This window comes from Acomys russatus, chromosome 11, assembly GCF_903995435.1.
Source record: "Acomys russatus chromosome 11, mAcoRus1.1, whole genome shotgun sequence".
NCBI classification, from domain to species: Eukaryota; Metazoa; Chordata; class Mammalia; order Rodentia; family Muridae; genus Acomys; species Acomys russatus.
Window position 1 is genome coordinate 60236571 of NC_067147.1, and position 26641 is coordinate 60263211.

The 26641-nt window shown below is 56.1% G+C and overlaps 2 protein-coding genes across 9 annotated transcripts in view; both read right to left on the minus strand.

Moving 5' to 3' along the window:
* Positions 1 to 1401: 1401 nt before the first annotated feature.
* On the minus strand, positions 1402 to 3866 carry Zbtb9 (zinc finger and BTB domain containing 9). The gene is made up of 2 exons (XM_051153494.1): positions 3754 to 3866; positions 1402 to 3504 (listed from the first exon to the last, which is right to left on the minus strand). Exon 2 carries the CDS (start codon positions 3440 to 3442, stop codon positions 2051 to 2053), a length of 1392 nt encoding a protein of 463 aa, XP_051009451.1. The 5' UTR covers positions 3443 to 3504; positions 3754 to 3866; the 3' UTR covers positions 1402 to 2050.
* A 1703-nt stretch (positions 3867 to 5569) lies between these two features.
* Syngap1 (synaptic Ras GTPase activating protein 1) overlaps positions 5570 to 26641 on the minus strand; it is a 29263-nt gene continuing 8191 nt past the window's right edge. For 2 of the 8 annotated variants that reach the window (XM_051153480.1, XM_051153485.1), the window contains 16 exons: positions 24180 to 24271; positions 23698 to 23819; positions 21722 to 21875; positions 21477 to 21575; positions 18835 to 19458; positions 18582 to 18726; positions 18229 to 18373; positions 16593 to 16829; positions 16305 to 16506; positions 15932 to 16110; positions 15294 to 15335; positions 13865 to 14936; positions 13264 to 13437; positions 11462 to 11673; positions 9911 to 10001; positions 5570 to 6457 (listed from right to left, as the gene is read on the minus strand). In XM_051153480.1, the coding sequence (XP_051009437.1) occupies positions 6311 to 6457; positions 9911 to 10001; positions 11462 to 11673; positions 13264 to 13437; positions 13865 to 14936; positions 15294 to 15335; positions 15932 to 16110; positions 16305 to 16506; positions 16593 to 16829; positions 18229 to 18373; positions 18582 to 18726; positions 18835 to 19458; positions 21477 to 21575; positions 21722 to 21875; positions 23698 to 23819; positions 24180 to 24271 (3737 nt within the window). In that variant the 3' untranslated portion in view covers positions 5570 to 6310. Of the gene's footprint in view, positions 6458 to 9073; positions 9154 to 9910; positions 10015 to 11461; positions 11674 to 13263; positions 13438 to 13864; positions 14937 to 15293; positions 15336 to 15931; positions 16111 to 16304; positions 16507 to 16592; positions 16830 to 18228; positions 18374 to 18581; positions 18727 to 18834; positions 19459 to 21476; positions 21576 to 21721; positions 21876 to 23697; positions 23820 to 24179; positions 24272 to 24396; positions 25319 to 26641 lie in introns of those variants that run through there. The other 6 variants (XM_051153483.1, XR_007831405.1, XM_051153481.1 and 3 more) reach the window with 6 other exon arrangements.

Here is a 26641-nt window from a genome sequence, read left to right on the forward strand (position 1 = left end):
TACAGTGAACGTGTTTGCTTAGGAGGAGACATTCTTTACAATCTTTAAATTGGAGTTATAGGGCTGACGATAAAAATAAAATCTGGCTGGATGTGGTGGGGCATGCTTTTAATCCCAGCACTCGGGAAGCGGAGGCAGGTGGATGCCTGTGAGTTCCAGGCCAGCCTGGTCTACAAAGTGAGTCCAGGACAGCCAAGGCTACACAGAGAGACCTTCTCTTGAAAAACAAAAACAAAAAATAAAATCTGTACTTTGTTATTGTGACTGAACTTGTACCCGGTTTCTCATGTAATGAGAAATCAAACACATAAATTGAACTTCTCGTATAATCATTAGCCCTTCTTTGTTCTGTGAAAGCTGCATAAACAAAGCAGCACCTGGCTGGCCAGTCAGAGCTGTAAGATCCTCCTACCCACGCCTGATTCCCTCCACTCACCAGGCCCCCTCCCTCTGCCCTCCCCCAGTGGGTTCTGGGGAGCAAACTCAAGTTGTCAGGCTTATCACAGGCACCTGCTGAACCCCCTGGTCAAGCCAACACCTGCCGTGTTTTCATAGTGCTGGGACCTGAACTCAGGTCTTCATGGTCAGGGGCTAGTATGTTGCACTTGCAGAATAGGTCAAAGTGCCATCCAACACTATGCATAATGCGGGAAGTTAGGAAATAATTTAAGTGACCCACACCCTTTCAAATAGTGGGCATAAGCCAGCCATGGTGACTTGAGCTTGTAATCCTAGTATTCAACAGGCTGTGAGGAGGGCCGTGAGTTCGAGGAGAGGTCTGGGCTGGATGGTAAGGTCGCACAGAAAGCAAGCAGAGAACCAAGCAGTAGCAGCAGCAGTTCAGACTGGAGCTCACCTGAGGTTCCCCAGCAGCAGGGCGGGGCCTGAGGCCTGAGGCCTGGGCAGCACTCTCCATGGCTACTGTGAGACAAGCTCAGGCTCTCACCAATGCAACTGGCTACAAAAGGAACACTCGTCTCCTGCAGTGCCACCCTCACACCTTCACATAAATTACTGTCTACTGTCACTTTAAATTTCAGGGCAGACTTTATTAAGTAATAAAATTAAGTAACTCCATTCTACTAGTGACCACTTCACCTCTACAAAGGTGTTTATACCAAATGTGGGTGGGATGGAAAAGGAAACAGAATGGTCCCACTGTAGTCACTCTGCAGACTTCACCATGTGTGGTCTCAACCCTGAGCGCATTTTAGGTCAGTTGCCATCTCCTGAGTTCACTGGTCACATCTGTCACTGTGATCCTAAGCAAGTAAGTTATCAGTGGCTGTCAGAGGCAGACAAGAGGCAAAGGGTGCTGAGGGAATACCCTCTACTGTGGGGTTACGGATGACACATGAAATACTCGATTTGTTAAAGTGCTCAAGTACTTTTCGCCCCCTAAAGACAAGGTCTCACAGTGTAGCCCTGGCTGGCCTGGAACTTGTTTTGGAGACCAGGCTGGTGTGGAGCTCACAGAGATCCACCTGCCTCTGCTTCCCAAGTGCTGGGATTAAATGCGCGCACCACCATACTTGTCGAATGCTCAAGTACATTTATAAAAGGATATTTGGAAGGTGTCTACTAGTGAGAAAACAAAGTAGACCCTAAGAAGCTTCTGGAAAGGAACAAAAAGTATAAAAACAACACTGCCGACAGCGAGGTAGAGGCCACTTAGAGCTTAGTCTGACCAGTACTTGGCTCTGAATCAAATGCATTCCTTGGTGAACAACTCTCTGACCTCCTCGTAAAGACGAAGTAAAAGTTATCAGGCCATTCTGCTCCAACTCTCATCACACTACTGTCATCTGTAGTCAGCGGTCTCCTCACTGGCCATCAGGTCAAGTGATCAAGCCTGACATTCTCCACAGGCTGTTAACACCTGGGTTAAGAACCTGCACTTCTGAACACACCAGGGGAAGCCCATACCCATAGTAAGGGCCACAGCACACATAATCTCTTGGAATGATTACACAAGCCAGGACTGAGGTGGTGAAGGGTGAGAGGTAGCAGCGGCTACCTTGCACTAGAGGTCAGCACAGAGCATTAGTGGTCATTTGTAAGTCCAGTGGGCAGTGGCCCAGCCCTGGCCCTTGCACAAGTCCCGATGGCGAAGGTAAAAGGCGTGGACACGGAACCGACGGCCACAGTGGGGACATGCATGCAGAGCTCTAGCGTGCGTCTTCATGTGCTCCGTCAGATGGTGCTTCAGCTTGAAGCGTTTATTACAGACACCACATCCGAAAGGGCGAAGGCTGAAGGTCAACATGATGTGCCGGTCTCGTTTTGGCTTTACTGCAAACCGTTTTCCACACAAGCAACCAAAGCATTTTCCATCCGCAGGAGGCGTCCCTCCTAGCTTCACGGGCCCGTGCACAGCCTGCCCGGTTCCTCCAGGCCCTCCACCACCTGACAGGATTTCATTTCCATGAAGATCCACGGGTTTCCAGGATGGATCTCCTGCCCCAGATGCTTCCCCTCCCCCTGAGGACAGCAAGTACCTTAGCTCCCCGTTTCCCTCAGAGCCCCCTCCAGGTAGAACTTTGGTCTCCTTTGCTCCTGCAGACGGAGTGCCACCTCCGCCTGTGGCCTCCTCAGGCTCCACGGTTTCCTGATTAACGTACACGACTTGGGATGCTCCTACGAGAGGGGCAGGAGGCTCAACTGCTGAACCTCCATCCTCTGGAGGCCTGCTGGGAAGGGCAGATGTAGGCAGCGGGTGGGACCCACAAGCTTGGGAACCCCCTGTTGGCCCACTCTCGAGTTGAGGACTCTGGAAGGCCGGGGAGGATGACCCCTGCTCCTCCTCCTCTTCTTTGACCTGGATCTGTAACACTTCCTCCAGCTCACTCCCTTCCCCTCTAACGGGGCTCTCAGGAGTCGCAGAATCCTCTTTAGAAGCGGAGGGCCTCGCCGGGTTCTGGAAAGGAGAAGAGCGAATGCACCAGCCTCCCGAAGAGGTTGTGGAAAGAAGCGTGTGGTAGGAGGCGCCTCCACCGGCTGCGATCCCACCAGACGTTTCTAGTTCTCGAAGAATCTCTGAGCACTGATCTACCACTTGCCACATCTGAAGGCCACTGGCTACTAGGAGATGGGCCGGAAGAGCATCCAGAGGCAGGCGGAGGCGCCCGGAGTAAATAAGCTGAAGCAGTCCCTCGAAGGCGTCCGCCTCAATGACGCTCGGGAGGGTGAGCCTGGGCGCATCACCCAAGAGCAGCTTGTCATGGAAGTAAGGCGAGGCGGCGGCCAGCACCGCCTTGTGAGCCCTCAGCTCCCTGCCCTGGACCAGGAGGGACACATCACAGAACTTGCCCTCCAGCCTGTGGCGGTTCAGGGATTCCAGCAGCGACGAGCTGTAGCGAGGGAACTCAATGTGGATTGTCCGCGGGGCGGGGCTGCACCTCGGAGAAGGGGATGCGGGGGGCAAAGGAGTCGAAGCATCCATGGCCACCTCGGAAAGAAATCCTAGGGAGTCGGGAGGAGGAGTTCGGCTCTACGGGAAGAAGGCTGCGGAGGGAGGAAAGGAGCCTGAGGTCACACGAGTTCGGGGCGTGAGCTCTGACTCGAGCTGCTCCCAGCGACACTTGGAGACTCCTCAGTGACAGTTTCTGTAGTCAGCCCACCAAGAAACCCGACAAAACGCCGGCCAGGGTTTCCACTTCCAGGCCCTACCTACGGGAGCCGAGGAGGGGGGACTGCGCCCCACCTCGCCAGCTCGGGTCGCCCTGCCCGCCGCCGCCGCTCGCCCCACCTCACCGTGCTCACACAGGCCGGCTCCGCGAGCTCCGGCCTCACGCCTTCCCGCCGACACGCCCCCGACCGCACGCGCGACCGCGTCGCAGCTCCTCTGCCTCCACTGCGCCCGGACGGCCGGAAGCTGCCGCGGCTCCGCCGGACGCCGCCGCTGCACCCCGCACGGGGCGGGGCCAGCCTGCAGCCAATGGGAGGGCGGCATCCTACAATCCCTCTCCTCATTGGCTGTGCGGCCGGAGGGGCGGGGCTGGGGCGCCTAGCTACCCGAGCGCCGCCGGGCATCGTCGCGGGAGCGGCGTCGGTGGAGGCGGCGGGCTGGCCGAGCTCGGCGGCGCGGCGCGCGAGGTAGGTGCTGCTGTCCTCGGCGTGCACGCGGGGCAGCCAGGCCTGAAGTCTGCGGCGCACGCTTGCTGAGGACCCCGGTGCCGTTCCTTTGGCAGAAGAGCGTCCTCACGGTTAAACCCTTCCCCAGAAGACTGTTTATTGGAGTCTGTCAGGCGTTAAAGCCCGGCGCCTTCGGTCGAGTGCTGCGGAGAGCGGAAGTGGGGGGTTTGTCCGGGAAAACCCTGTGGTATATATTGTTCCCCTGACTGGGCGGAACAGCGTAGTGCAAGAAGACTGGCTCGTGGCTGCTCGTAGGCTGGCAGCTTTCTCCCCCAAAATAGTTCCGGTCACCCTTCAGGCAGTTCTGGATACCCCAGGCTAAAAAAAGCCAGCCTGGCGCCTGGGTTGGCGGCGGCAGAGGAGGGCGGATCATTCTCTCTGTGAGATCGAGGCCAGCCTGGTCTACAGAGCAAGTTCCAGGACAGCCAGGAATGTTACAGAGAAACCTTGTTTCAGAAAGCCAAAAATAAATGTCAGCCCAGCGGTAAAAGAACAATCTCCGTTTATTAAACATGATTTTTCTGTTTCACCACACACTCCAGAAAAAAAGGGAATGGGGCTGGGAGTGGGAGAAAAGGGCGGAGGTAGGGAACGAGAGCCTGGGAGTAGGCCGGGAAGAACGAGTAAACAAACAAACAAAAAATCTGAGTAAGAGTGTGTCCCTACTCTTAAGGTGGTGGGTGGGGAGGGAGGTGAGGGGTGAGGCTGGGGAGCCAGGAAGCTCTGTACAGAGGGGTCACCTCCCAGCCCCCCACCCCAATTATGTACAGTACAAACCCCAGATAATTACAACAGCCAAAGAGGAGGAAGAAGGTCCCAGGGTAGGCCTGAGGTGGGAAGAGCAGAGTAAAGGGTTCGGGATAAAATTTCACATATTTACAACTTTTATATAAGTATAAATTTGGCCCCGGCTGGGTGGGTATGTGGAGTCGGGTAAGACTGAAGGAGAGCTGTCCATACAAAAGAAAGGTCGAATCTGGAGTCTGGGAAGAATTCTCAATACCAAACGCAAGGAGGAGTGAGGGGACAAGGCTGGGCAGGGGACAGCAGTCAGAGAAGAGGGGGTGCCCAGGAGGGGTTTCTCCCCTTCCATGGCCTACCCACCCCCACACCCCATCCATCCTACCTCCCCTATCCCGCCAGAGAGCTATGTACAGAGAAACACCGAAAAATCCTGGAGCTGGCGGGAGGGAGGGAGACTGGGGGAGGGGGAGAGGGAAGCCCAGCCCTGTCCCACCTCCCCCAGGGGACAGATTCATGTAAGGGGGCCCCCAATACCCATCCTCCAACACAGGTCCCCCCACCCTTGGGGAGAGAGACATGGCTTTTCCTAGAGTAAGTTCCCCCCCTCCCCATGGAAGTAGAGACAAGAGAGGGAAGGGCGGAGGGCTGGGCTGTGTCAGGGGAGGGCAGAGCAGCTAGTCTGGCCTCTACACACATAGCCTCCCAAACCCTAACCCTCATCCGAACCTCAGTTCCACCCCACCCAACACACTGGGGGAGGGGGGGGCGTGAGCCCCCTCACCCCGCTCTGGGACCAGCCAAGAGCAGATCAGGTGTGGGAAGAAGGGGAGGCGACCCCATTCCCCCCTTGCCGCCCCCTCCCTGCCCCGGTGGCCCCTCCACCCCATCTGGGCTCTGGGTGGGGAGAATAAATCTAAGAGTGGAGAGAGGAGAAGGAGTTTGTGCGTGCTGAGCCCCCCCAGACGCTCCTGAGAAATCAAGGGGTAATAGGGCCCCCTCACCTGGGGTCCCCTCCCCATAACAAGGGGGACAGGGGAGGCCAAAATGGGGTGGTGGAGGGGAGTTAGATTGTCAGCTCTGGTTACTGCTAAAAAATCACCCTGAAGTTGAAAGTTTGGAGGTGCCACACCCCCAGTGTGGGGGTGGGGGTCTGTCCCCCAGTGCTCAGGGGAACTGTGAGGCAGAGGACGGGGATAGCACCCCAGAGTGAAGGGGTCTGTGTGGGGTAGGTGGTGTCCTGGGGTGAAAGAGGGCAGCTAAGGGTCCCACTCTCCCTCCTGGAAGTGCAGGGTGGAGGGTGGCAGATGGGTGCCCCAGGAGGCATTGCATTAAGGGAGGCAATCCCGCTGTCCCTCGGTGACGTCCAGTCCTGGTGGGTGGTGATGTTCCGGGGTTGGGTACACAAGGAAGGAGGTCTGTGATGCTGGGTGGGCTAGTGGTCCGCGGTGTTTCGGAACTCGCCGTTCTCTGTGATCTGCAGCCGGGGTGGGGGGGGTGGGGCTGGGGGGGCCAGGCCGTTCCAAGGTGGGGCCAGCGTCACACGCGGGTTTGTTGGACCCAAGGGGGGAAGCTGCCTCTCCTGCAAGACACCAAAGAGGAGAGCGCGGACTTATTGAGACGCTTCGAGGGGCCAGGGTGCCAGCCCCAAGCAGTGCTCTCATCTGTAGCCAGCCCACTCCACAGCCATGTCCACCGCCAGGGCACTTCACTCCACTCCTAACAGGGGCCTTCAAATCAGACTTACACCAGGAAACTAGCTCAAAGGCAGCTAGCTCTCACCTTCCCTCAGACGTAACTGTACTCCCCACCCCTCCCAGCCACCCTCCCATGGACCGCCCCCCCCCCCCCCCGCCCCGTCCAGCACCCTCCACCCCAGGCAGGAACTTCACACTGAGGAGCCAGAGGAGGCAACACAGCAAAACCTCATTAGCCCAAGTCCTACAGCTCTGGAAATTTGTTCGTAATTTGAACAATGCCAGGGGTTGAGCTTTCCTTTATCTGTGAAGAAAGAGTGTGCTAAGCAAGTCGGTGGAAATGTGCCTGTGGGAGGAGGGCGGAGCCCACACCAGCAAACATGCTTCTTCACTCTGCTGTGTTCCTAAGGGCTTGTGGGGAAGCCTTGGTCAGAGTGCTACTTACTGTGTTTTGAAGACAGGCATTTCACTAAATAGGCACTGTCATTCAGTTTTGTCCGTTACTCAGAGTGGACCTCTCAAATATAACACCCCAAATTAGAGGGTTAACTGTACTGGAAACAGGAAGGGGATAAGCGAAGTGGAGGGCCATCTGTAGGGAGACTCCTCTCCCGGTGGGAATGACTCAAGGGTTTCGCAGCGGCTTGGCTCTCACCCATCCTAACGCTGTGACCCTTTAATACAGTTCCTCCTGTGCTGACCCGACCATAGGAGTATTTCCTTGCTACCTCCTAACGTTAGTAACTTTGCTAGTTATGAACTGTAACATAAAGTATCTTACAGGACCCCTGTGAAAAGAGTCAGTCCAACCCAGGGAGGTCACAACCTACAGGCTGAAAAGCACTGGTTGTTGGTTAAGAGACACTGTGCCCCAGTCTGCATTCCCAGTAGTCTAACTGACTCCATTCCTTTCCACCCCTCCTTCCTTTTCAGCCCCTCCCCCCAAATTTGCAGCTTGAGTAGCAGCCCCTATGCTGCTCTTGTACCTATTTTCAGAACCTTCTATGGCTCTTTTACTGACCTGGTTCCTGCCATCAGCTCAGCCTTCTCTGCCTCTGCTGGGGAGAAGACTACCTGGGCCCCCACACTTCTGGACACTTATGTGGCTTTAAAAAAATCCAGTTTAAAAGTAACTAGCTAGGCTGCAGTGGGATCAAGCCTACAAACTAGTTTGGAACAAATATCCAAATTACTGTCTGAGCCACGAGACATTTAGGTAGGGCAGCAGGTAGCTCTAGCTGTCTATATCTGACCCTGTGTCCAAAAAGACAAAAAAAAAAAAAAAAAAAAAAAAGAGAGAGAGAAAAAGAAAAAAAGAAGGCTTCCAAGAGCAGCTTTCCTCTCCATACCAGAATCAAAGACTCACCTGTCACAGGCCACCCAGAATCTAACCTTAGTCAGAGCGGCCCTCTTGGCTATCTGGGTGTCTCACAGCCATCAGTTGCCGTCAGTGGCAGAGATGAAATGCAGTATGGTGCCCTGGGTGCACGCAGCGAGAGCAGGGGGAAGGAGCCCTCGATGCCGCCAGGCTGCTTGTCTGCTCATGACGACACATGGGCATGCCCCCTACGCCCTCATGAACCCAAATTTAGAAACTGGATAAATTAGGGTGCCATTATTCATTTTACAAAAGGATTCACTGCAGGAGCCCTTTAAATGGTGAGGTTCCCTGGTGTCTTTCAGCATTTGTTTACAGATCACTAACTACTTTGACAGAGAGGCCAGGCAGGCAGAGGGTAAAAATTACAGTGTAAGGAGCCACTGCCCACCACAGCTCAGGCCCACAGAAATGTGCCTGAGGACAGGCTTTAGAGAGGATCCTGTCCCCGGAAAGGCTGCTGGGTGGCAGGAGAGGGCAGGGAGTGGGTGTTTAGCAGGCTGGTGTCCTTGCCTGGCTATATTCTAGGGAGCTGTTTCTCTTTGACCACATGAGCAAGTGGTCCAACACTCCTGTCACTCTGGTCACTGCCAGGACATCTCAACAGCATCTTTTCCAGGGCCTGAGTTAACTGCCTGTCCCAGCTTCCACCCAGGAGTAACTAAGGAAACCTCAGATTTCTCTGCCTCAGAAGAGCAGGAGGGGGTTGAGTTAGCAAAGGACAGGGAACCCCAACCTACCTGCGCAGTCAGCACAGCTCTCTAGCCTGGCCCCAGCCCAGTCCCCCCACCCTGTTATGCCCATTCCAACATCTCAACTCCCAAGGACGCTCGGTGAAATGGGGGGTGACAGACAGACACTGGATAGGTAGAGGAAAAGGAGGGTGGTGTCAGGTGGTGGCTGGTGGGGCCAGTTTGGAGAGAACTGGGAACCTGTCACTGTGCCTGTCTTCCTAAGGGTAGGTGTGGGTGTCAGCAGGTGCACTCTGGTTGTACCTTGGGAAGGGTCTGTCTGTGCAGGAGGTGACACGGGGTGGGGTCTGTGGAGGGTCTCTGGGTGTGGTGGGCGGCAGTGAGAGGGGAGAGGCTCCAGAGAGTTGGAGGGGGTGGGCTTCACCACCAACCTGCAGTGGTCCGGAGTCACCTCCCCCAGTGTCCTCCGCCCGTGGTCAAAGCGGAACCAGGAGAATTACCTGATGAGGAGCTGCAGGGGGAGAGAGTGGGGTCATGGGGTCAGGAGGCTTGGTGGTAGTGGAAGGGAGAGGCCTGGCAGTCAGAGCAGAGGGAGGAGTATGGAGAGGAGAGCAGGGCAAGGGTGCAGAGGGACCTGGAAGCTGGCTGTGAGCAGAGGGTGGCGACAGCTACTTAGACAGTAGGCTCGAGGCACACCAGAGGCCGCAGTCTGAGCTTCAGCTCTGCTAAGGGTCTCTGGGGAGGCCTTGAGGATCTGAAGCCTCAGGGACAAGAAGCTGCGTAGGACCTACCAAGGGGTCAGAGTGGGAAATCAGGAGAACCTGAGCCTCTAGGGTGTCCAGGGCTGAGAAACGACAGCTCAGATGGCTGCTCCCTTCTGTGCAAAACCTCCAGCCCTCCTGGCTAAGAAGGGCTGGGGAAGCCGACAGGAGCGGGCCAGGAAGGGGCCGAAGTTCACGGGCATGGGGGGAGGGGCAGGGCAGCTGAGGGGTGAGGCGCTGGTGAAGACCCTGAGATGCAGGCAAGAGTCGGAAGAAAGGACAGGAAGGCACAGGAGTGAGGCTGGCACTGCCAAGAGTGACAGGCGCAGACAATGGGATGGAGATGGATCACTGGGGGCTGCTAGGAAGAAGCAGCCAGTAGACAAACTGAGGACAACGGGAGACAGATGGTGGTGGGGCCAGAGCGGCTGGTGCAGTGAGTCCACAAGGACAGTGGGATGGATGGGGATGGGACACAGAGAAGATAAATGACATTGTAATTTCCACCTGAGCGTCGAGCAGCCTCTTCTTGGGTTCAGGCAGCGGCTCAGCCATGGCGGGGTGGTCCCGACGCAGCTCCTCCTCCACCAGCATCAGCCTGAAGGGACGGGCTTCAGTGGGGTTAGTGGCGGGCACGGGCTCAGAGCCCACCTGTGCTACTCTTGACCCCGGGGAGCCCCTGCAACTCTGGAAAAGCCTTGGACATCTTCCCCTCTCACAGTTCCTCTGCTGCCATGACCCAAAAGATGCCTGATGCCAGAGACTTGCTTTCCATTTTCTCCCAGAGATCCTTGTGTCTTTCTGGGGACTTTTAAAAGATGTGCATCCATCCATCCATCCCTCCATCCATCCATTCATTTGGATTTCCTGAACAGTCTCACTGTGTAGACAAGGCTGACCTTACCCTCAGAGATCTGCCTGCTTTTGTCTCCAAGTGATAGGATTAAAGGCATGTTTCAGCTTTTCTTTTCTTTTTTTGTCCAAGACAGTGTTTCTCTGTGTAGCCCTGGCTGTCCCAGACTCACTTTGTAGACCAGGCTGGCTTCGAACTCACAGCGATCCACCTGCCTCTGCTTCCCGAGTGCTGGGATTAAAGGCGTGCACCACCACGCCCAGCTCTCTTTCTTTTTTTTCTTTTTTAAGACAGTGTTTCTCTGTGTAGCCTTGGCTGTCCTGGACTCACTCTGTATAGACCAGGTTGGCCTCGAACTCACAGATTCACTTGCCTCTGCCTCCTGAGTGATAGAGTTAAAGGCATGCACCACCACCCAACCTCTGTCTATTAATGGTAACTATGTGTATCTGTGTGTGGTCTGTGCACATGAGTGCAGAGGCCTACGTTGTCAGATACATGGAGGCTAGAGTCCCAGCACTTAGGGGGCACCTGGTGTGGGTGCTGGGAATGTGACTCAGATCCTCTGCAAGAGCAGTGCGTCCCCTGGGGCACATCCCTCAGACCCATGAGAGTGGACTTGACGTCTCCCCATTTGCTGGTCAGTCTCACAGTGTAGCCAAGGAAGCCTAGAATGTGCCATATGTAGCCAAGGTTTATCCTCCTCTCTCAGCTTCCTAAATGTTGGGACTATAGACATGGGTACTCCTGGGTCCTGAGGTTAGATTTCTGTGTCAGGTTTTGTTCTGTTACAACAGACCGGAGTGGGGCTGGCTCTGGCTCTAGTGGCCCCTGCTGAGGCAGTTCCTGTGGAGCAGTGACAAGCTAAAAGCCATTTCTCATGGACCAGCTTCCCAAGGATGGAGAAGGAGCTCTGCCCAGGGACACAGGTGAGGTGAAGTGCTCCTGTGGCTAGGGACTGTGCCTAGTTTTCTGGTGAGCCTCCAGGCTGGGTCAAGCGTAGTCGGTAGGTAGGGAGTTTAGGCCTAAGCCGAGTCCAGACAGTGCCACTTAGACGGTAACTGGTGCATCTCCCCAAGGCTTCAGAAGGCAGAGTCTAAGCAGTACTGGGGCTGGGGGAGGGGCCCTTCAAAGCCTGCAGCAGGCTCTTCCCCCCTCCCCTCCCCTGCCCTCCCCTGCCCTCCCCTCCCCGGGCCGCCCCTCACCTGCCAATGATGCTCTTGATCTGGGAGTCCTTCTCCACCTGCTGCTGCCTCAGGCGCTTCTCACTCTGCTCCAGGCGGGCTTGGTACTGCATCAGGATCTTGCTGGTCTGCTCTTCCTGGGACAACAGCCTCCGCTCGTACTCTTCCAGCTTCCGGTTGGACATGTGTAGCCTCTCCTTCAGCGAGTGAATCTCCTCCTCGTACTCCTTCACCTGCCCGCCGGGCACAGGACCCCGCACTGTGAGGGGCGCCCAGCTTTGGCTTTACCAGCCTCATCCCACCCCTGTCAGGTCAGCCGTGGCACAGGAGTCCCCGATCCTTTCTCTGCCTGTTGAACACACTTGATCTGCTTTTAAGAAAGCTCTGATGTAATACTGAGGCTTTCTCAAGATGGAGCAAGATCAAAGTCCCACACCTTACAAATGTGCCATGCCCTCACACATGCTTAGGGAACATGGGGCCCCATAGGGCACCCTGGCAAGACTCCTGGACATGCCCTGAGAAGCTTATCTAGAAGTTAATGACATAGGGGCTGTGTCCAAACCAAGGCTGAGCACATGGGCGGAGACACTGGGTGAGATGGGGACAGGAACTGTCTCCTGTGTGAATCCCTCCCTATCCTTTCCTGCAGACAGGAGGTCACGGGGCTCCCAGGCTGAGACTACAACTATTAATATGAGTCTGGGATTCCAGGGCCAGAAGAGCTCAAACCTTCCACATCCCTGTTGCTTAAGTATAGCCACATGTAGCTCACACTTGTTGTTTTTTAGTGCTAGGGATCAAACCCACAGCTTCAACAGTCAGCTCTACCCAGCTTACACACAGCTGTTGAAAGTCACATAACTAAAATCTCAGCTTCTGAATTGCAACAATACACACGTGTCATACGGGGAGCCCTAGCCACAGGCAGAGGATAGTATATGTCCCCAGCAACAATACACACGTGTCATATGGGGAGCCCTAGCCACAGGCAGTGGATAATATATGTCCCCAGCTCAGTTACTTCCCACAGCTCTGGCGTATAGTGCTGCCCTGGGACCTTCCTCAGCTGAAGGAAGGACAAGAAAGGCAATCTAAGAAGCATTTCCCATCCTCTGAGGGTCCACACTGTAAGCAGGCCATGCTAGCCCCGCAGGAGAGGGAGGCCTATGGTGGTCGCCTTGGGGCACGAGTGCACAAACCTCTAGTGAACCTGCTGTTACCTAGGGCCTCATGCCTTTTAGGCAGACATTCTACCACAAACTAGATTTCTTTTTTACTTTTTACAGCTTCCTTTTTACTTTTTTTTTTTTTTTTTTTTGAAATAGGGTCTCATTAAGTTGCCCAAGCTGGCCTTGAACTTAACACCTCCTGCCTTAACCTCCTGAGTAACAGTTCACAGGCCTGTGCTACCAGGCCCAGTTTGGGTGGTCTTCACACATGCCCCGATTCCTCAGAGGCTAAATAAAACAGTTCTCTTCAGCCTCTAGCTGTGTAACCCACAGAGTTGGGTCTAAAGAGACTGACACGTATCAGCCCTAATAGACTAGAAAAGAAGTCTGAGCCGGGCGTGGTGGCGCACGCCTTTAATCCCAGCACTCGGGAGGCAGAGGCAGGCGGATCGCTGTGAGTTTGAGGCCAGCCTGGTCTACAAGTGAGTCCATGACAGCCAAGGCTACACAGAGAAACCCTGTCTCGGAAAAAAAAAAAAAAAAAAAAAAAAAGAAGTCTGTGTGCTGTTTCTTTTTACCCTCCTGAGCGTGGCTGCTCTCCCCTGGGAAGGTGTAAGGCCTCCCTGGCAGGAGAGGGCGGGGCCAGCGTACCCTGTCCAGCCGGCTCTCGTCCATGGACTTGGAGTACTCCTTGAGCTTGTACTCCTCCCGCTCGATGTGCGCGCTCTCGATGTCGGCTGACAGGTGCGGCATGTTGGAGACCCAGGCAACAGTCCGCTCTGAGGCCGGCATGGTGGGGTTCAGCGTGGATGGAGTCTGGGAGTGCTGGGGTGGGCAGACAGCAGAAAGGCGGGAAAGGGAGAGTGTGTTCAGAAGACGAAAACACGGAAGCGACACCCCAGCCCTGATCCCCTGCCTGAGCCCTTCCCCATCTGAACATTAGTGAAGTAAATGCTCCTGCCCCACCCCCCCAGGAGGGAATGCTGAGGGTAGGGGTCCTCAGTGCTGAACACCTGGAGACATCGCCGAGGGAGGGCCTCTTCTTAGTGTTTGTCAACTTTTGTTTGTTTAGAGGCAGACTACTGCTACCTAGCCCTAGCTGGCCTCAACCTGCAGTCATCTTGCCTCCTGAGGGCCAGTACAGCCCAGTGCCACACGCTTGTTTAATGAACAAAGGGAGAACACTGTAAAACCGGCCTACGTTGTTCCCTCCCCACTCTTCACCCACCCTACCTCTCCCACCCTCACCTACCTGCTTGGTGATGGAGGGCTTGAGCCCCCCACCCCCTCCGCCACCGCTGCCCCCGCTGCCCCCAATGCTGCCCTCTTTGCTGAGGCTCTGTTGCCGTGGACGGGCAGGACCATAACTTGGTTCCGGGGACTGCAATAGGTTCCCACTGGACGGCCGGGGTTTCTGGGCAGCGCTCACTGTCAACTGTTGAGACTTGCCCCTCTGCAAGGGAGGCGGCTGGCCCCCACCACCCCCACTACTGCCCCCACCACTCCCACCTCCGGGCCCTGAGGGAGCTGGCCTCTGGGGACCGATGGTGATCTGGGGAGGGGACAGCATGTGCTGCAGGTTGTCCTGAAGTGAGAGCTGCCGACGGGTAAAATCAGTACCAGAGGGTCCAAACTCATCACTATAGCTGTGGCTGTGGAGGATGGAGGCGGCAGGGGGCTTAGGAACCCCTGAGGAGAGGTCCTCGCTCTTGCTATAGCCATGGAATGGGGCAAAAGTGTCCCCTGGGGGCTCTCCCCCTCGGTGGTGGTGGTGGTGGTGGTGGTGGTGATGGGAGGAGGGTGGTCCGTGGCCACTGCTCCCTCCATGGCCCCCTGGGGGCCCCGGCCCATCAGCAGCCATGTGGAATAGAGGGTTCTGGAAGGAAAGGGGGATGCGAAGTTGCTGGGCAGGGACACCGTCCGTAGTGACACCCATCTGGCTGAGGCGCATGCCAGCTGCTGTGATGGAAGAGCCACTCCCTTGGGAGAGGCGCCCGGCAGGTGCAGGCCGCAACCCCAAGGCTGCTGTCAGTGAGGCCTGGCTTGAGTGCAACAAGTCCCCAACAGCTGCCAGGTTGGAAACGCTGCTACTGTTAAGGCGGCCCCCAGGCCCATCACCCTGGAGATCCAGCATGGACACGCTCTTGTTGACGCTCAGCATCTTCTGCTCTGGCTCCGTGATGTCTGAGCTGCTTGTGCAATATGCTGGGGATGACCGGGCCAGGGGTGGCCGACTCACGTAGAACAGGTCTTTACCCCCACCGGGTGGCGGTGGCGGCGGCTTCTCCTTGGTTGGGGAGGGGAGGCGAGCCATGTCCATAGAGCTGTTAGAAGGGACGGAGGACACACAGACAGAAGTAAGGCCAGGCCCATTGGCACCTGAGCCTGTGGTCTGGAGCTGGCCGGCCTTAGGTAAAAAGTGGGGCCCACGGGGAAGGGCGGAGAGCTGCTGGTGGCAGCCATAGAGAGGCAGGGGGGGAGGACGGGAGAGGACGTTGGAGAAGGGAAGGACAAGGCCTAGAGAGGGCTTCAGGCCGGGGAAAGAGGCGGGGCAGCAAGAGAGGAGTGAGGACTGGTCTGGGCAAGTATGGAGAAGATGAGGTGCGCTGAGGAGCAGAGGAGCAGAGGTGGGTGAAGGCCAGTGCAGCAGGACAGGAGGGTGGGCAGCACAGAGCCCTCACCTGTTGAGGCCTCGAGCCATGAAGGACTGAAGGTCGATGGAGCTGGAGAGAGATGCAAAGGGGCAGGCACAGACAGGAGAAGGGAAGGTGTGGACAGGTGGTGGAGGGAGTGTGGGGCAGGTGTGGTGTCACAGACGAAGACATGGGTGAGGAACAGCAGAGCCATCACAAAATGAAGGACAGTAGCTGAGCCCCCCACCCCACACTGGACGGCAGGCTCCAGGCCCCCCCCCCCCCCCCGCTCAGCTCTGACTGCTGCCTATCTGAACGGTGGGTCACGGAGAGCTCTCTGGGCTAAGGCGGGCTGGGGTGTTAGCTCACTCACTCAAAGACACCCACTTATTCTGATACCACATGGCTGAGGCGCAGCCTAAAGACAAGCATGGGCTGGCAGAGGGACAAAGGCTCAGCTGCAGCAAGGCCCCTTGGCCTCAGCTGAGCCTGGAGCAGAGGAAGTGCAGGACCCTGGGCTCTGTGTCGCGCCTCCCCAGCTGCCTGTGCCCTTACCACTGTCCCCAAGAAAGAACCTTTCAAGGCTTCTCTTTTGAGACCTAGTGAGATGTATACAGGGCCCAGTGAGAAGCGTGCAGGAGGGATGAGGTCCCCAGGGCACAGCAGTGTGGGAGCAGGGTGCTCACCTGTTGAGGTCCCGCATCATGTAGCCCTGCATCTCGGCCGAGGGTCCTCGCAGCACCATGGGCTGAGGCCGAGTCCGCTCGCTCTGACGGCTTGGCTGCCTCTGGATGTTAGGGTTCCTCAGGGCTGTGCTGATGTCATTGAGGAGCCGGGGCAGTGGGCCCAGCTTCAGGAGAGCTTCCTGAAAGGACAAGACTGTCACCTGGTGGGTAAGTGCCTCAGAGGGCACAGGAAGAGGCTGTGTGGCATGCACTGGAAGTGGTGGTGACAGTTCTGGGAACAGGAAGGTGAGAAGAGTTCATTGCACAGAGTTGGTCTCAAGGCCAGGTACCTCTGGAAGTACCTTGGGCTAGAACAGAAGGGACGTCTACTGACCTTGCTGAGCTGGGGCAGCACCTCCCAGAGCAGGGCGTGAAGTGTGGAGAGCTCGCGGCCCAAGTCTATATAGCCCTCAAAACTGCTGCTGTTGGTCAGGGTGTCCAGGTTGGATATTTCGTACAAGAACTGCTGCATGGAACCCCACTCCAGCTCCAGAAACTCGTTCATGAAGCCCAGGAAGTCCTCCTTTGAGGTAAACCTGGCCAGGGGTACAGGTGCTCTGGTGACTCAGGAGACCTTTCCAGAAACCCACAGCTCGCGCACCCTCCCTGACGCTTCCCTCACTTGGAAAAGTTGGCCAGGTTCTGGATGACCTTGGCGATGAGGGTCAGGGTCCGTGAGGTCTGCTCGTCCGGGTACTCCTGCATGAGCCCAAACAGACTGGGCGACATGATGGCGGGGCAGAGGAAGCGCAGGAAGAGCGAGGCGCTGATCAGCCTGTCCGCAATGTCCTCCCGGCCCCGCTCTGCGCAGCGCAGCCGCCAAGATGCAAACACCTCCTTCAGCTCCCTCGGGAACACGCTGGGGGTAAGGGGTGGGGAGACAGAGAGAGAAAGAGAGAAAGAGAGACCGGGACTGAGCCCCAGAGACCCTCAGCTTTCAGGGGACATGCTGAGGGGTGGTAGGAGGTGAGGGTGTGGAGACAGGTGAGAGGGACTGGGAGGGAGGGGCTGCAGGAGAAAGACAGAGGCTGCTAAGGAAAGGCCCACAGTAGAGGGGACAGATTCTGGAGAGAGAAATGGAGGGGGAAAGGGTGAGGAGATAGACACGTGGGAGAGAGACGGAGGGGTGTGCGGAGGGGTGTGCGAGAGAGACAAGGAGAGGAGGAGAAGAAAAACAGACACCAGGGAAGAGACAGAGATGGGAGAGAGATGGAGGGTCACTTGAGGTACAGGGAGCTCGGACCCCCCAACTCTTCTGGATTCCAGGGAAATGGGGATGGACGTGCCCCAGGCATGACCCCCAGTCCCTGGAATGGCTTGGCTCACTCTTCCCCCGCCACCCAGTGCTACTTCCATGTCCCACTGACACCTTAAACTTGACTAGTGTAAAATAGAGCTCGCCATCGCCCCCACACTGCCAGCTGGCTCCTCCTCCTGACTTCCCTGGTCCTGTCAGTGAGGCTCTGGGTCTCCTGAACCCTAGTCTCATAACCTTTGCACCATCCATCCTGACTCCCCGCCAACCTCTCCGACAGCCCCTGCCTACCCACCCTTCTCCCTCTGTAGGCCTTCTGACCCCACCCTGACTTAAGAGCTGGTTGTTATGCCTGACCCAGTAACCAGAGCCACCAATGGTCTGCACTTTTTCTTTCCCTCCTCACACAGCTCGCTCATGGCACAGTCTCAGATGTGCTACTTCCTAGTACCAACACCTGTAAGGACACTGCAAACCTCCTAGTGACGGCAGTCTCCTGAATTCAAGGCTTTTCAGATTCTCTGATATGCCGAGGCACCTTGTTCCTACTGCCTCGACTATAGTCATGTGCTCCACTAAGCCTGCCCCAGCTGCCAGCAATGACCTGGGAGCCTTGAGGCCTTCTCACATCTTGTGTGTTTTCATAGACCTGGGAAATGTCTTGCCTACTGTGTGCAAATGCCACCTTCAAAGCCCAGCCCAGGGCACCTGTTGTTAACTTTGCCACGGCTCTGCCTTCTCTGCCTTGGTATTGCACGAGGCCCCTTTAATACACAGCACAGTGGCTCCGTGGCTTTCTGTGCATCTTGTGCCCCTGCTCACTCTGGTTAGAGGCCCTCTGATGTCAGGGACCAGGCCTCCTTCCCCTCTCTCTGCTCTACAACACCTCAGAAAGCGCTTTGCCCGCACTGACGCTCAGTCCTCTGAGGATGGACAGATGGATGAACAGATGAACACACAACTGCCCAGCCCTAGCCCCCCAGCCCAGCGTCCCCAGTCTCACCAGTGGGAGTTGACCACCTTGCACAGGGCCAACTCACAGCACATCCGCAGGTTGGCCTGGTGTTCGGCCAGACTGGACGCTGTGCACTTGATGGGGTCCACTTCACAGTTCTCCTCAGACTCATAGAGAGCACGGATGAACTCCCCTGGGAGAGGGTGTACAACAGGGAGCGGTCACACTTTCCAAGGGCAGGGACAGGGGCTCCCTGGGTTGGAGGAATGGCAGAATCAGACGGTTGGAGGTTGGGGTCCTGGGACTCTGAGGAAGGTGGATGTGGGGTCTGGGTGGCCAGGGTTAGGGGTGGTGGGGTCAGGTGGGAAGGTTCAGGAAGAAGCCCTGAAAGCAGGCCATACCAATGGCATCCTTGAGGTATTTCTGACCAATCAGTCTCATATACTCTTCTATGGCTTTAGTGGCGAGCGTGTTCTCGCGGAATATGAGGTGTTCCCGTTCCATGAACCGGTCTACTTCAGACATGGCCATGTCTGAAAGGAAGTCCTGAGGCCCAGGAAAGTCCAAGGGTCAGCCTCTGCAGAGCCCAACCTCATCAGCTTGTTCTTTCACTGCCCCCAGCCGGCGCCCACTTTCCCTGGGGGCACAGCTCACCTTGGCCTTGCCTGTACTCTGCAGTATGTGAACCAGCGCGCTGGCCACCTCCTCCTTGCCCTTAGCGTTCAGGGCGGGCTCCAGCACTGCGCACAGCATGCGGTAGTGGCTGGTGACGAACTCTGCGAACTCCTTGTATAGCTCCATGGGCAGGATGCTCATCGTCTGGTACCGCGCCTTCAGCCGCACAGCAGGGCAGCCTCCTTTCCCCTTGCCCCCTGAGCCGCCCCCTGACCCACCTCCTCCTCCGGAGCCCACACCCCCCGAGCCCCCACTGCCTGTTGGCAAGGTCACGGGGTACCACTGCTCTGTGAAGTGGCGTCCAGCCAGTGTGGCCACTGGTACAGTCACCAGGCCAACGTAGCCCGCCTTGTCCTTCTTCCGCTTTTTGTCCGAGTCGCGGTACAGATGCAGCCGCAGGGCCCGGACAGCAGGCAGGTTGTTAAACTCAAAGTGCTCGCCCCAAAAGACGGTGTCTCCTGACGCTGAGCGGGGCTTGGAGGTGGTGCGTGCGTACAGCATGTCGTCCAGGCATAGCTCGCAGTAATACCGCTTCTTGGGGGGCAGCTCTCGCGCCTCTATGATCCACAGTTTCAGCACGTTGTCTACGCGGCGGCTGTTGTCCTGGCATGAGGAAGTGGTCAGGGCAGAGGAGAGGGAGAGACAGTGAGCACAGTGTGTGACGCTGAGATGACAGCCCCAAGGTGAGCAGTGTGCTGGGCTAGAGGACCGCCCACCACTCACAGAACTCCAGTTGCCCAGGCTTTCTCACTAGGCGGCCCAGGCTGGCCTCAGATGAGCACACGGACCTCAGTACTGGTTCCTGTCTCTCTAGACACTGAGTGTGACTTGATGTGGTAAGAGTGTCCTGGCCGATGAGGGGTAATTAAGATGAGGGCATACTTCATTAATGCCATCTCTTAGTGCAGTGATTGGCGACTTTACCACACAGAGGGATGCTTGCCATATGAAGAGGGACGGACACGGCCCTGCTTACACTGGACTTCTAGCTCCCTCAGCTGGCCCAGTCCACAGTGGCTTTGCACAGCAGCCCCGGAAGCTGACATAGGAAGTCAGCGCATACGCTAGACAACAGAGTTAATGCTGGGAAACGCTTAAGTAGGGAGTGGGACATCTTTAGGGGCCATGAGGAGGTTACTTGGTGAAGCGCCAAGCATGGGTTTGAGCCCCAGAACCCACAGCACAGTGGAAGGATAGAGCCATCCCAGAAAGCTGTTCTCTGGCCTCATCCTCTGTATGATGGCATCCCCTTGCCCCCTCCCCATATAAATAAATAAATATGGATATTTTTTATTTTATTTATTCATTTTTTCCTTCTTTTTTCTTTTTTTTTTTTTGTTTTTCAAGATAGGGTTTTTCTTTTCTTTTTAAAGATTTTAAAAGTTATTATTATATATACAGTGCTCTGCCTGCACATACACCTGCAGGCCAGAAGAGGGCACCAGATCTCATCATAGATGGTTGTGAGCCACCATGTGGTTACTGGGAATTGAACTCAGGACCTCTGGAAGAGCAAACAGTGCTCTTAACCCCGAGCCATCTCTCCAGCCCCCATGATAGGGGTTTTCTGTGTTATCTTTGGCTGTCTTGGACTCACTTTGTAGACCAGGCTGGCTTTGAACTCACAGTGATCCCTCTGCCTCTGCCTCCCAAGTGCTGAAATTAAAGGGACCCACCACCACGCCCAACTTGGTTTTTTTTAATGTTTTTGACACAGGGTTTCTCTGCATAGCCCTGGCTGTTCTGGAACCCACTCTGTAGACCAGGCTGGCCTTGGACTCAGAGATTTACCTGCTTCTGTGCTGGGATTAAAGGTGTGCACCACCACACCCAGCAACTTTTAATTTTCTTATTTCTAGTAAAGATCTCAAAAAAATGAGAATGTGATGAAAGTCCTGCAGATGCATCAGGTGTGGCAAAGTGAAAGCGTATTTGCATAAGCACAGGGCCAGTGAGACTCAGTGGCTGGCTTGGGAAAGGCCCAAGCACCTGGTGAGAGTCACGTGGTACAGCATGTGTTGAAAGCAATGTGGTATTTGGACCCCGTGTGGCTCAGATTATATCTAGCATTTTAAGTGGGATTCCTTAATAAAGGCCCTGGAAACAAGACGAAGATGGCTGGGACTGTGAGCTCCTACACACTGGAGTCAGAGACCAGCAGACACAGTGGGACACAAGTCTTGGTTGGAACACAGAGGCACAGGGTCTTTGTCAAGGGGACCTTGAGGTCACCAAGTCCAACCATATGTGCACAGACTTTATAGAGAGAACCAAGGTTCATAAAACACTACCGTGGGACTAGGTAAGCACCTGTTAGGTGTCAGTGAGGCCTTCCATCTGCAGGGGACTGGACTGGAGGACTCTCTAGGTCTATGGCTTTCATGGTAAGGAAGTGGAAGATGACGGGACACCAGTGGGGGGTTCAGAACAGTAGGAACCACACCCCTGGTTGCCCAGTCCAGACCCCCCCATTTGACCCCAGCCCCGCCCCCTTGGCCCCTCCTCCCCAGCCCCCTTGGCCCCTCCTTCCACAGCTCTGCCCCCTCGGCCCCTCCTTCCACAGCCCCGCCCACTCGGCCCCGCCTCCCCAGCCCCGCCCCCTTGGCCCCTCCCCCCAGTACCTTGTTTGGCTTCACTGCCCGCTGCAGATTCTCAATCCACTTGTCCCTTTCTGCTGCAGACCGACAGGCAAAACATTTTGTTCCCGATGACGTTGTGACCTGGGGAGGAGTGGGCTTGACATGGGGCTCCAAAGAGAGGCTGGAGACCTACCACCATGTCACCTTCCTGGTCCCAGGTTTGTTCCCTTAGCACCCCCACATGTGGCACATTTATTCAAGTCCCCTCAGCCCACAGGAGCCGCTACCTCAAAGCAGAACTCCTGGCCCAGGATGGAGCTGTGTACGGGCTTTATAATGGAGTCTTCATCCAGGTTCAGCTCCAAGGCCTCGGCAGCGCTGCTGGGGCTCAGCAAGGACTCGTGGGAGTGGGACTCCTTAAAGCTTTGCATCAGCCGGGCCCTGGCAGGAGGAGGTTCAGACAAACATCAGGGACACCTCTCTCCTTGCACTCAGACTCTGCCTCACCAGAGGCTCTGGTCCTTCACACACAGACTCACATAAGGAAGGGGGAAACAAAGCCCTTCAAGAGACTTCTCTGCCTCAACTCATATCCAAGGAGTTGGGATACCTGGAAATAACTCAGAAGTGCTGGGTAAAGTAGCACAGACCTTGAATCCCAGCCCTCGGGAGGCAGAGGCAGGCCAATCCCGGTTAAGTTTGAGACCAGCCTGGTCTACATACCAAGTCCCAGGCTAGCCAGGGCTACATAGTGAGACCTTGTCTTAGAAGAGGAGGAGGAGGAAGAGGAGGAGGAGAAGAAGAGGAAGAGAAGGAGGAGAAGAGGAGGTGGTGGCAGCAGCAGTGGGGCGTGGTGGTGCACACCTTTAATCCCAGCACTTGGGAGGCAAAGGCAGGTGGATTTCTGTGAGGCCAACCTGGTCTACAAACTAAGTCCAAGACACTCCGGGCTACACAGAGAAACCCTGACTTGAAAAACCAACAAATAAATAAATAACTAGAAACAAACAAACTGTGACAAAACAACCACCACCAAAACAAAACAAAAATCAGAGGAAAAGAAAAGACCGCCTGGACACATCTAGGTGACTCCAGAGTCAGGCTCTCACTACACAGAAAACAATGGAAGCACAGAACTGTGACACAGAGAAAACACAGTAAGGCCTGGTTTGGACCTGGCACACAGTAGTGCCTAATAAACAGTTCATGGTTCAAACTATGACTGAAGTAAGAGAGCAGTTGTTAGCACAAAATCAGGGTAGAGAGGAGGGCAGAAGAGAAGGCTGTGGGCAGAATGAAGGTCAGAGACTGGAAAGCAGACTTGGGAAGAAGAGGAGGCAGAACAGCAAGCAGGGAGCAAAAGCAGGTGCCGAGGGAGGGGCTGGGGGAGGGCAGCGAGCGTGAAGCAGAGGACAGCCTGGGGTGGAGCGATGGAGGAGCACAGACAAACGGGCTGAGTGGCCAGAATGGGGGGGTGGGGGGGGAGAGAAAGGACAGATAGCAAGTGGTGTAGAAATGGGTAGGGGACAAAGATAGAGAGCAGGGGAAGCAGGCGGGGAGCTCGGGTGTGGGAGCCTCCATGAAGTTATTTATAGCAGCCCCGTCATCACAGGCTCTGGCTGCCGTCAGCACCACGCTCCCCCGGCCCCCCGCCCCCGCGGCCAGGAATACCATGCCCTCACCCCCTGCCAGCCCCAAATCCAGCACTGGTTACTTGTAAGGGGGCAGGGAAAGGTGTGACTCACCTGATCCTGACCTTCCTACCCGCCTAGTCTCTAGGATGAACAGACACAAGGGAAAAGAAAGGCACAGCCTCTCCAGGAAGTGAGTGGACTGGGGGAAGCCCAGAGAGGGACGGAGGCCAGCAGCCAGCAGCCGGTTCCCTCCTCACTCCTCAGCCATGGATTAGCCCTGGCCTTGCCCCTGTTCTGTAACCTGCACCAGACCAGCTGCCTTTTCCGTTGCTCTGTTGGCCCCCCCCCCCCCCGCCCAACTACTGGGGTCTCAGTCCTTGTCCATCAACACCAGCCACTTCCAACCTGCTGTCCTTAATTCCTGCCCTACTCTCACCTCCACCTAGGTCCTGTTGGCCCCTCTCACTGGTCTGTTCTGTCCTAGCCTGGGCAGGAGCCCTCCTTGGCTTCACCTGCACCTCCCTCCCTGCCTTTGCAGGCCCTCCTCCTGTCACCTTCTGTTTCTGCAAACCAGTTAACCTTTGCACTCAGGGAATCCCTCCCCCGTCCCACTCAGCACCTGCACCTACCGGTCATGGTCAGCACTTCTGAAGCGAGGCAGGATCTGCCGAAAACTGCTGGTCCGGTCAAGTTTGGGTTGTGATTTTGTACGTTTGATAGAGCTTTTTAGCCTCCGGCTCAGGAAGCCTTGCTGGGGAGCAAATGGGAATAGGGGTGATTGGGACTGCGCACAGTGTCCCTGTGACCCTCAGCTGGCAGAGAATCCCGGGATGAACATGGTGTAGGGAGAGGGGATAGGAGCCCTGAGGCCACTTTGTCCTCCTTGCTCCCACGGGTGCTGTGTGATGTGAGCAAACACACACATACACACACACACACACACACACACACACACACACACACACACACACTAGCTTGGAAAAGGTGGGAGGGCTGGTCCAAGAAGTAGGGGGCAGAGCCAAGAAGGGGTAGACCAAAGAGGAGGGGACACCAGGCACACTCTTCCTTGGTCCAGCTGAGCCACATCTGGCAGGCGCTTCCATTCACTCACCGAGGGCCGGAAGGGCGCAGCGGGGGCGGCCTCCATGCTGTACTGCTTCCCCCCAGGGACACTCTTCCTCCTCGAGCGACCCAAGTGGTATTCTGGAGGGGAGCAAAGGGCCCGAAGGGAAGTTGGGGAAGGGGCTGGGGGAGTGTCAGTCCCGAGTTCCACCCAGGGCCAGTGTGTTAGCCACCTCCCTCAGTCCCTCAGCTCCGGCCTCACCTACCCCCCGGGAAGCAGCAAGAAGAGCAGCGGCGGCGGAGAGGCTGGCGGTGGGAAGGAGGGGGCAGGGAGCCTGAGCCGGAGCCCCCTGATGGGGTCGGGGTGGGAGGCCGCAAGCCCATGACTGGGGCTGGCAGTCGGGAGGGTCAGTAAAGCCTCCGTCATGGAGGACACCCACGGCCCAGGGAGGCTCAGTGGCCCGTCCCGACCCAAGAGAAGGGGCTTGCTTGCGGGGAGACGGGTTAAAGGTCATTGCCCGCGGGTGGGCTTTCCTCTTTCCCCAGCTGGGCACATCCTCCCGCGGCTGCACGCTTCCCAGAGACTCTGTCTGGCTGGAGGCCCAGGGCTGCCTCCCATGACCCCCTCCCAGGACTGGAGGGGGTGTCTCAGAAGAGACCTGTGCTGAGTGGAGGGGGACAGAAAACCCCAGGAAGGGTAGATGAGGAGTGGGAAGGAGGAGCCGGTTCCACGTGCACTGCAGTGCTAGTGAGGGCTGAAGAGAAGAGAAGAATGCAGGGCAGTGGGAGGATGGGCAGTGGGATTCTGGGGACTCCCAAGTAAAAAGGCTGGGGAGGGGGAGGGGAATGCGGATGAAGCTCGGCTGGCAAGAGTCTAAGGAATGGGAGCTGAAGGTCCGCTGCTAGGGAATTTGGAGGGGCTGAGGGGCTGAAGGAGAATGGAAGTGGGGGTGCCAAGCTCCAGCTCGAGAATGGCTGCCCAGGCCTGGGCTCCCCCCTCAGCCCCACAGTCACCACTGCAGCCAATGGGGGGGCCGGTGCTGCATCAGGGGCGGGGCCACCATCTCCATGGCAACAAGAAGCTACAGGCTGGGGGGGCACCGGAAGAACTGCCTGTTAACCCACTAGGTTCCGGAATAGAACAGTGAAAGCCACACTACATTTTCCTGCCTGCCTCCAGGTTGCACAGCCCTCTGAGCCAGTCCCTCCTTGCTCCTTTTACAGGCAAACCAAGGTTTGCACACACAAGTCTGGATCCCCTGACCAGAGAACCCTCTCAGTCTCCCAGGAACATGTGTAGAACACGAAGAAACTGTATATATCACAGCCGCGTTATGAGAAATAATAGGAAACTGTGCTTGGGAGACATACAGACAGCATTGAGCACATGGGTGGGGGGGCTAGGGACCCACATGGAGACCCACACACCCCACATGCTCTGACACATGTGACCACTGCAACAGGGGTGTACATACTTGAACTCTGACTGCTGCTGCGGACTATCCTGTGGGCAGCACACTATACAAACAGACACGGAGCCCTATGGCAGTTCATGCCCCATAGGCAGGAGCATGTCAGCTTAAGCCCTGAGACACATGCTTAAGTACACCGTGGTCCCATGTGTCACCCCTGCACCATGTGTGCACCATGATCTCAGTCGGATAAAGGAAGCAACCGTGCCCCTGAAGCACAAACACCCACAATTTACGTTAACAGAACAACCACATTCACTGTCTTGGGATGGCTTCCCTTCCCCCTGCCCTGCTTTCTTCTCGCTTTTCCATAACCTTAACCACCAACATCTGTGATGGCTACCAGAAAAACCAGAACAAATTTTTTTTTACAAATGAGGAGCAAGCATGTTACCCAGCCTCTGTCACACAGTAAGCATCTCTCCCTCTCCCTCCCAGTCCACCCTCTGCCTTTCTCAGGCATGTCTGGCTTACTCCCATTCCAGGGAACCTAGGTCAGCCATTATTTTCACACACAGGCATCTCATAAAACCCTTAAGTTAAATCCACTGAAAATTTCTTTTGGAACTAAAAGCATTTGGGGAGGGGGTATCTGTTAATTTCTTTGCTTAGTTCCTGGAAGCAACACACATAATACCAGGAGCTCGCAATTAAGTCACAGGTGCATTGAGTCCACACACACATGCTCACAAGGACTCTGACACAAGGAAGAGAAAGGCAGAAACACAGAAGAGGGCAGAGTGACAGAAACATGGGCTATCCTGTTATTAGTGCTCCTACTGTGACATGTGAAAGAACAGCACAGAGCCATGTACACACAGCAAACCTGAAAAGCATACACTGCTATTTGGGGTCTCCATGTCCCATCCCTGCATGATGTATACACTCATGCACACACAGAGCAGCCACCTACACAGGCCCGTAACATAGGCATTGTGCACACACCCACACAGTACACACCCTGTATACACACATAATTGCACGCGCACGCGCGCGCGCACACACACACACACACACACACCGAGCAAGGGCTTGGATT